This window comes from Panthera tigris, chromosome C1 (assembly GCF_018350195.1).
Source record: "Panthera tigris isolate Pti1 chromosome C1, P.tigris_Pti1_mat1.1, whole genome shotgun sequence".
In the NCBI taxonomy this organism is placed as follows: domain Eukaryota; kingdom Metazoa; phylum Chordata; class Mammalia; order Carnivora; family Felidae; genus Panthera; species Panthera tigris.
Genome location: NC_056667.1, coordinates 13,854,342 through 13,864,347, shown reverse-complemented (window position 1 = coordinate 13,864,347; position 10,006 = coordinate 13,854,342). Strand labels below are relative to the sequence as shown.

Here is a 10,006-nt window from a genome sequence, read left to right as displayed (position 1 = left end):
GAAATCTGGGGCAGCTGGGTGGTTCAGTCAATTCAGCGTCCGACTCTTTTTTTTTTTTTTTTTTAAGTTTATTTATTTCTGACAGAGTGAGAGTGAGTGTGAGCTAGGGAGGGGCAGAGAGAGAGGGAGACCCAGAATCTGAAGCAGTCTCCAGGCTCTGAGCTGTTGGCACAGAGCCCGACACGGGGCTCGAACTCACGAACCATGAGATCATGACCTGGGCTGAAGTCAGATGCTTAACCGACTCCCCAAGTGTCTGACTCTTGATTTCGGCTCAGGTCATGATCTCAAAGTTTGAGTTCGGGCCCCACATCGGGCTCTGCTGACAGCAAGGAGCCTGTTTGGGATTCTCGGTTTCTCTCTGCCCCTCCCCCACTCATGCTGTCTCTCTCTGAAAATAAATAAACTTTAAAAAAACAATGAAATCTTTTTGTGGTCATATGCTGCTGGTAGATCATGATAGAGAAGGAAGAAACAAGATCATCATTTTACTTTTACTTGAGGAATAAAATTCTGAAACTGATTTTAATGAGTGAGTCAACATCTAGGTGTCTCCAGGAGAAAACCAGCATCTTTTCATCCTGACTCAAGGCATAGTTTGTTTAAAGTGTCCTGGGAGAAGGAAAGAAATTAAAAAAAAAAAAAAAAAAATTCTGCCCTAGTTTTGAGAGAGCCGGCTGGAATGTTGACTGCCCTATATATGTGTGTGCAAGCTGCGTCGTTAGCTACTGCCTTGGTGCCTGCCCTGTTTGCACAGCACCCCCAACTCTGCTAGATTCTGGTTTGTATTTACCTACATATGTGCCAGAATCTGAAAGAGCAAGCTAAGGGGAGGGCTTCTCTGCCGTTTCATAAAACGCCCTGTATTTCAGCTCTGATCATTACCATTCTACTGAAAGTTATTGCAAAGCAAGTGCTTGAAATGGCTGATGCCGATGGCATGTTCCAGCGTCCATCTTGTCATTTCCTACCTTTCACCGTCTTAAAGCTGTGCTTGGTTGGGACCGGCTTCACCCAGCCTCTACCTGTGGCATTTGAAACTGTTGCCCCTCAGTGCTCTGATTTTTCTGGTCTTCCTCTTTTTCTGTGCCGTTTCCCTTGAGCTGTCTGCTTCCTCTCTCTTCAATAATTAGGTTAATTGGGAGCCCCCTGCAATGTTTCACTTAAAGAAGTAAGTCCTTCAGCACTTTTAATGGTTTTTAAATTTTATTTTATTTGATCACTTTCAAGATCTTTGGTGGAAGATTTTGCAGCTAGTTATTTAGTGATTGTCAGTCCCTTTAGGGAATAATGTAAAATTTGTGGCTTTTGTTATAATTTTTCCCTAGCCTTTGACTCTGCAGTCAGTTATTGGGGAAAGTATGAGTTAACTACAGAATCAGAACATTCAGGGGAAGAACCTTTTTAAAAAAATTTTTGCCAGATGAGGGGCACCTGGCTGGCTCAGCTGGTAGAGAATGCGACTCTTGATCTTGGGGTTGTGAGTTTGAGCCCCAAGCTGGACGTAACTTGACAATTACTGCATAATCAAAAGAACGTAGACAACGTTCTGTGCACTTTTATCGTAAGTTTGTAAAATGTAAACAGAGGTACCATCTACCTTTCAATAACAAAGGACATACTGGTACTTTGTATGAACTGCTTCTATTTTGCTCTCCACGTTTTTTAAATTTTTGCTTTATTTGTGTGTGTGTGTGTGTGTGTGTGAGAGAGAGAGAGAGAGAGAGAGAGAGAGAGAGAGAGAGAGACAGCGAGAGAGTGCGCGCGTGCGTGCGCACAAGTGGGGGAGGGGCAGAGAGAGGAAAGAGTGAATCCCAAGCTAGCAGCACAGAGCTGGGGGGGGGGGGGGGTGTGTGTGCTCAAACTCATGAAACAAGATCATGTCCTGAGACAAAACCAAGAGATGGACGCTTTAACTGACCGAGCCACCCAGGCGCCCCTCCAAGTTCTCTATTTTAAGACTATTTAATAGGTGCACCTGGGTGGTAGAGTGGATTAAGGGTCCGACTCTTGGTTTTGGCTCAGGTCAAGATCCCCTGTTTCTTGGGATCGAGCTCCCTGTCAGGTTCTGCGCTATCAGCCTGGGATTCTCTCTTTGCCCCTCCCCGACTCTGTGCTCTCTCTCAAAATAAATAAACTTTATAAAAAATAAAAAAAAAAACTACTAAGAAAAAAGTTAATGCCCCAAACTGTAAGATGAGTCTCTCCCTCAAAGCCTTCCCCCATTCTGTGCCCCAGAGGTAACCACTGAACAATTTGGTAAATACCTCTCCAGATTCCATAATGTTCTGCAACTTGATTTTATCACTTAATGTATCGTGAAGAGCTTTCCATATTAGCAATATGGATTTCCCTTACCCTTTTTTAATGGCCACAAGGTTGAAATTCTTAAATGTTATTCCATTAGAGATTTTTATGAGATCAATCGAATACTTTCAGGTAAGTCTATTTTGTATTATTTAGACCATCTTTCCAGTAAGGATTTATAAGGTAAATGATGTGCACACACCCGCCTCCTCGGAAGGCATTAGTGTGACCTTGAGACTGACCTCCAACCAAGAAGCCATTTTTCTTTATTTTGAGAGAGAGTGAGAGAGAGAGAGAGAACATGAGCACGGAAGGGGCAGAGAGAGAATCCCAAGCAGGCCCTGTGCTGACAGTGCAGATCTCATGAACCATGAGATCATGACCTGAGCTGGAATCAAGAGTCGGATGCTTAACAGACTGAGCCACCCAGGAGGCCCAAGAAGCCATTTTTCTATTAGCACTGAGGCTTATGTAAATTTCTGATCCATGATACTGGGAAGGTGCCTTTCCCAGTATACAGACTGATGACACTTGGGGGGGGGCGGTCTTTATAAAATAGCCACTAATTTGTATGGAAGCACACTTTTTCTTTTAATGTTTATTTTTGAGAGTGGGGGAGCAGCAGAGAGAGAGGGAGATGGAGAATCTGATGTGAGCTCTGCACCGACAGCAGACAGCCTGATGTGGGGCTTGAACTCGTGAACCGTGAGATCATGACCTGAGCCTAAGTTGGACACTTAACCATATGAACTACCCAGGTGCCCTGGACGCACACTCTTGTCTCCTATCACCTCACATGCAATTGGAATGAGTGAAAGTCAGTAAAGCAAACTAAGCATTTCAAAGGCACATTTACTCACATAAGTGGTTTACGGTTTTGGTGACGTTGTATATCCCATATGCTAGACTAGAAGAGTGATAAACCAGAGTGTAGGGTTACGCTTATGTCTGCCAGTTGGAATGCGTATCCTATTTTTAAAAAGCCTGTATAAGTTAAAATGCTATTGTAAGTCTGGTTATTTTGCAGTTAGAATAGAGGATGTGATATTCTCTGCATGGTCTTTATGGTCAGTGTGCTTCTGCCAAGAACATTCACTTCTGACCAGGGCAGCTCTCCTGTCCCCCTCCCACCCCCAGTAGTGCTAAAGGATACAGTTTAATCGCTTGACTCCACTTTTCCTAGATTTTTATGTATACGACTTTCCTTCTGCTAAGTACCTGCCACATAGATCATTATACTTAAGTCATGTTTTCCTAATCATAAAGCAAAGTACTCACAAACTTTAAAAAAAATTTATTTTGAAGCAGTTTCAGACTTACAGAAATGTTACAAGAAGAGTACAGAGATTTCTCAGATATCCTCCACTCAGATTCCCCAAATGTTAACATTTTACCACATTTGCTTTATCCTTCATCCCTCCTGTCTCTAAATGTGACAGTCCACAATTTTGCTGAGTGCAAATCCTAAAAGATGGGCAATGGCAGGTCTGAGGAATATAAAAACCATTTTATGAAAGAAAACTCTTCTGATATATTTGTGATCTTACATAAGTTATTTGGGTTAAGCTGAATTAGTGTCTCCATCTAAGCTTCATTCTGTAGAAGTTTGCCAGTCAAGCTTTCAGAACAGCATTGCAAATCTGGATATTCACCTTATTATAATTTCAACCATTTAAATTGTGCTCTTTTCGTCCTCAGTTTCCTGTAAGTCTTGCTTCCTGCTATTCTGTAAAACTGACATTGGATTCTAGTCCCTGCACAGTTGCCAAGATTGCTCCTCTCTCTTAAAGTAAGAAGGCTGCAAGGCACATTTTCTGCTGTTTTAAATTCATACCATATACAATGCAGTATTATGGGAAAAATAATCAATACTTGTGGATTACAAATGACTATCTTATTACTAAATTGAATTAGGCTTCTAATCTATTTCCTTATATTCATGATACTAAAAACAAAAACAAAAACAAAAACCAACTCTGTTCATTGTGAATTACCAAAAAGGAGCTGCTCTCCATTCCAGCATTCAGTTTTGCACTAGGAATTTCCACAAAATAGGCACTATTGGCTCTGATAACTTTGTAAAAGCCCAAGAACAGATTGACCTCTGTTGGCCACCTCTGATGACTGCTGGGAGCTAACACTGGCAGCTTATTCACGTGATTATTTCTTTAAAAAATGTTTATTATTGTTTATTTTTTGAAAGAGACAGAGAGCAAGTGGGGGAGGGGCAGAGAGAGAGAGAGGGAGACACAGAATCCAAAGAAGGCTCCAGGCTCTGAGCTGTCAGCACAGAGCCTGACATGGGGCTTGAACTCACAAACTGTGAGATCATGACCTGAGCTGAAGTCGGACGCTTACTGACAGAGCCACTCAGGCACCCCAATGTAATCATTTCTAAACACACAATGTCTACTAGGATTTCTTTCAAGCAACTCTTATCAGATGGAATTTTTTTGAAATAAAAATGCCACTATCTCTTGTCTTTGAGGTTCCTGCAGTGACAGTGACCTCTTGTTTTTATTACTAAAGATTTTGATTTAGCAGTTCTGAGTGAAGCCAAGGAATCTGGATTTTATTTCTTAAGAGAGAGAGAGGGAGGGAGGGAGAGAGAGCGCGCGAGAGAGGGCACACGCATGAGCAGGGGAAAGGGGCAGGAGAGAGAGACTCTTAAGCTGGCTTCACGCTCAGCATGGAGCCTGACACGGGGCTGGATCCCATGACCCTGGGATCATGACCTAAGCCGAAATCAAGAGTTGGATGCTCAACTGACTGAGCCACCCAGGCGCCCTGACCTCTTATTGTTTTCAGATTGAAGTATTTTTAACTGCTAATGTGTATACATCATAAATATACAATTGAATATTGTTTTCCATATTTTTCCACTTCCCAGGAGGTTTCATCACACTTCTTCTGTCTGTATTCCCACATTAATACTATTCAGTCATGGCTGCTTAATTTTTCCTTCACTGCATTTTTGTAACATGACTATATCATAGCTCTCTTTTACAAGTTTTAAAATTTTAGTTCCTTAACGCAGCCTCTTGGGATTAGAAGGAAACTAATATTTTAAGTCATTCAGTTAGTAATTCATAAAAATTACTGTTTAGTTTCTATCTTATTTTCTGGACTACAGTATTGGAAGCTTGTGTTACATATAGAAGTCTCTTTTTGTACCCTATTTACTGTGTTCCTTTCTTATCTAAATTTAGAATGTGAAAGGGCACCTGGTTGGCTCGGTTAGCAGAGCAAGCAACTCTTGATCCCTCGGACCTGAGTTTAATCCCACATTAGGTGCACAGCTTACTTAAATTTACAATGTGGATGCCATTCCAAACCTTGAAGCAACACAAGAACAAACCTTGAATACTGAAACTAATATGCTGCTTGTAAAGAAAAATAACTGGAGTGCTTTCTCCAAATTGATGGGCCAGAGATAGTAAAAAAGTAATGTGAGTTTAGGTACAGGTGCAAATTGCCCGGTGATAGTCTGCATTTATCTTTTTACTATGTCTCCTTCAAGCAGCAGGTGGAGGGGGAAGGAGGAGAGCAGGAACATTTGATCTTCTATTATTTCCTGAAACCTCCCCAAGAGAACCTCTGCAGGTTGATTTTGTACTTCAGGTAAAATGAAATTAATGTCCCAAGAGCCACTTTAAAATTTCAAGCCAAGGGGTAAAATTTCAAGCTACCTGGGTAGCTCAGTCAGTTAAGCGTCTGACTCTTGGTTTCAGCTCGGGTCACGATCTCATGGTTTCATGGGTTCGAACCCCATGTTGAGCTGTGTGCTGATGGTGCGGAGCCTGCTTGGGATTTTCTCTCTCTCTCTCTCTCTCTCTCTCTCTCTCTCTCCCTCGCCCCTACTCATGCTGTCTCTCTCTCAAAATAAGTAAATAAGCTTGAAAAAAAAATTTCAAGCTTTTTCCTTAGGACTCTGGTTCAGTATCTTGAACTGGTGCAGTATTTGGTATGTTATGGAGAAGTTTCTTTCTCTGTTTTTTATTTTTTTTATTTTTATGTTTAAGAAACCTGCTGTTGTGGGGCACCTTGGTTTTGGCTCAGGTCACGAACTCACCACTTGTGGGACCAAGCCCCGTGTGTGGCTCTATGCTGTCTGCACAGAGCCTGCTTGCAATTCCCTCTCTCCCTCTTTCTCTCTGCCCCACCTCCGCTTGTGCTCTGTCTCAAAAATAAAGAAAAAAAACAAACAACTCTGCTGTTGTTATTATTTCCTGACAATCAATTACCTTCTTACTGAAAGTGCAGATTGATCATCAGGTACCAATTTATTTACCAGAGTTACACCAAAACAACAGTAGCTCCTCCAAAACTTGGGGAAGAATTTCAGGGCTTCAGGATCTTCAAACCGTCCACAGTTCTTGCGATGATGATCTTTATTTAGGCGGACTGTGGGTCACAGGGCCTAGAGCTCGATGCCGTCCACCGACACCCCTCCACCCCCGCGAAGATTGTCCTCAATGCACGCATACCTTTCCTGGAGTCAACTGGTCAAACCGCTTTTCCCTCTTAGATCTTGAACCCAGAAAGCTCTATCGGCAAAAATCCGTTATTAAAATTTAAGTTCCTTGTTTGCTAGTAGAAAAATGGGGAAAAAAGAACCTGCCGGGGCAAATTGGAAAGACCGATGTAAATGCTGGCTGGTAATACTACTGGTGAGGGTAATCAGAACGCAAAAGGGATCTGAGCGCGAATTAAGTTAAGACTAGTGACTGCAATAGCGAGACGTGGTGTAGGGAGTAGAAAGTTGTCTAGAGTGCGAAGTGCTGTAGTATCACTATTAAGGGGGTCACTCGAGAGAGAGCAAGCGGGTGAGTGATTAGACTCTGGTCCTTAGCTATCTCGGGCCAGGACCATCGTATCCGCAGATGCATAGTCTACTGGGCTGCCCTGGTCTTGCCAACTTCAACTAAACCCCCAGCTCACCTTTTCCGGATGCCGCGAAGCCACCTTGCTCCTACCTCGGGAAACGACTCCCAGCGCGCAGGCGCGGAGGTTAACGCTCCCCCGCCCTCCTTCAAAGCAGTACGTCCTGCGCAGGCGCAGCTCCTCGAGCCCGCCTCCACGCCGCGCCGAGCTTCTCCTGGGAGCAGAGTGAGGCCGCCCTGCGCGTCGCGTGTTTTGCCTGGCGACTGCGTCGCGCAGTCTGACGCGACGATTGCGTCATTTCCGCCCCCTCCCGGGAGGCGGCGCTGGGCCGGTGGCAAGCCCCCGAAGGGAGCCGCAGTAGTACGACGGAAGATGGCGACGAGCGGCGGCGATGAGGCGGCGGCGCCGGCGCCCGGGGCCCCGGCGACGGGGTCCAGCACAACCCCGGGCTGGGAGGTGGCGGTGCGGCCCCTGCTGTCTGCGTCCTATTCCGCCTTCGAGATGAAGGAGTTGCCGCAGCTGGTGGCCTCAGTCATCGAGAGGTACCGGGCGGCGGCCCCGGCAAGGCGGGCGCCGGGAGGGGGAGGGGAGGGCGCGCCGGATCGTCCGGACCCGCTTCCCAGGTCGCCTCTTGAAGCTTGGCGACCCCCGCCCCAGCCGCGGCTTTGGGGCTCCCGGATCCAGGCAGATGAGGGCTTGTCCAGGGCTCCTTCCGCCGGCCCTTGTAAATTATCTGTGCCTCGATTTCCCTTCCGAGCAAAACTTTTGAGGACGCCCTCTGGAGAGGGCGTGGTCGGACCCGTTTGGGAGTGACTTTGAGATGTTTCGCGCTCTTGGGGGGAATGTCCTCGGGGCTGCCCCCGGTGTTGAGGTCAAAGCACTGATGAGTTTGCATTTCTAGCCCGTCCTCATCCCCCTACCCGGGGCCGGAGCGGAGCCTGGGGTTTAAATTGGAGATCTGCCACATAATTTAATAACGGTCTTTCCGTGGTGCTGTAATCACTGGGGGCACGTGCTGTTAATGTGACTGAAGCCACTAGTGACCACTGATGACTTTCTTTTCAGGTTGCGCTTATTGTGTATTGCTACCGTAACGGTCTTTGATGGAAAACATTTCTGGGTTAGACTGAGGTCATTTTCCCACGGAAACAGTGCCCTCGCTCTCGCGCGGGCGCTCTCGCAGTAGAGTATCTTCAGACCTTATTACAAACGGGATTATGTATTGCTTTATCACATCGTTTTGTCATTTTGTACAAAGTTCTTAGTTCGTGATAGTTGTCTTCGTACAAGGCCGTGATAACAGAATGCCTGTGTTTTCCTGACTTAACCTTGTTCAGAGGAGTCTTCCATTGGTTTAATGGTAGACATGCTTTTAAAAAGGCAGTCTTTCTTTTATTTTACTAGCCAAACCTTACTAGAACAATCTGCAGTTGCTGACTGGGTCATTTTAGCTTCTTGCCAACCAGGGTATATCTTAATGTGACCCAGAAGGTTAGAAATTGCTATTACTCAAGGGAGGCCCATGACTTGACAAAATGTTTATTATAGTGCCTGTTGTTAGGTTTGTGATGCTTTTGGCTCAGGTTTTTTTTGTTTGTTTGCTTGTTTGTTTTTTAAATAGCGACTGGGTTTGGTAATTTCACAGTTAACTTTACAGATGGATTTTCCTATCTAATTAAGCCAGGAATGTTCTAAAGATGTAAACAAGTATCAAGATACTGTTCTCAAGTTATATAGCCTCTTTTTTTTTTTTAATGTTTATGTTTGAAAGAGAGAGAGAGAGAGAGAGAGAGGGAGGGAGGGAGAGGGAGAGAGAAAACACAAGGGCGTGAGCGGGGGAGGGGCAGAGAGAGAGAGGGAGACCTAGAATCCCAAGCAGGCTCCAGGCTTTGAACTGTCAGCACAGAGCCCGATCCCGGGCTTGAACTCACGAACCATGAGCTCATGACCTGAGCTGAAACCCAGAGTCGAATGCTTAACCAACTAAGTCACCCAAGCACTCCTGTAGCTTCTTTTTTACCTGTTTTAAACATTTACTTTGTTGGCATTTTTCTTGATTATGCTCATAATGTTACTTACAATGGACAAGTTTCTACTCTTTAGAACATTTTTTCATATGGTGTTTTTTTTTTTTTTTAATTTTTAAAAAATGTTTATTTTGAGAGAGAGAGCGAGAGAGCGAGCGAGTGCTAGCAGGGGAGGGGCAGAGAGAAAGGGAGAGAAAGAATCCCAGGCAGGCCTCGCATTGCCAGTGCAGAGCCCTTCCAGGGGCTCGAACTCCCGAACCATGAGATCGTGACCTGAGCCAAGATCAAGTGTCGGATGCTTAACCGACTGAGCCACCCAGTCACCCCGTTTGTTTGTTTTTTAAAGATTTTATTTTTATGTAATCTCCACACCCAATGTGGGGCTTGAATTCACAACCCTGAGATCACAGTCGCGTGTCCCACTGAGCCAGCCAGGCGCCCCTGCTTTTATGTTTTTGTAACATGAGCTGAGTAGGTTATAAAGTCATTTGTTGACACCCTCCCATTCATCCAGTATTCCAGACCCATCTTTTTGAAACTAACAGTTTAACAACTCTGTTCAGCTTGTAGAAGGAGCCAAAACCAAATATATCAAACTGGGTTTGAATTTTGCCAAATAAGGGACAGGGCCCCCTCCTGCACCCTAAGGTGACCTAGAGTTGCCTGTGTTTGTAGGCATTAGTAAGAACTCTCTTCACGGTTTAGAAAACAAATCCAAACTAATGCGCGTTTTAGTAACAAAATTTTTAATTGTAAGGCAAGATCCCTGAAGTCTTGGTTCCGGTTTT

General features: G+C 44.7%; 1 protein-coding gene across 4 annotated transcripts in view; it reads left to right on the top strand.

Moving 5' to 3' along the window:
• Positions 1 to 7,548: 7,548 nt before the first annotated feature.
• The window catches only part of UBR4 (ubiquitin protein ligase E3 component n-recognin 4), a 132,128-nt gene continuing 129,670 nt past the window's right edge, over positions 7,549 to 10,006 (top strand). For all 4 annotated transcript variants that reach the window (XM_042997359.1, XM_042997357.1, XM_042997358.1 and 1 more), the window contains exon 1: positions 7,549 to 7,733. In XM_042997359.1, coding sequence (XP_042853293.1) covers positions 7,564 to 7,733 — 170 coding nt within the window. In that variant the 5' untranslated portion in view covers positions 7,549 to 7,563. The remainder of the gene's footprint in view (positions 7,734 to 10,006) is intronic.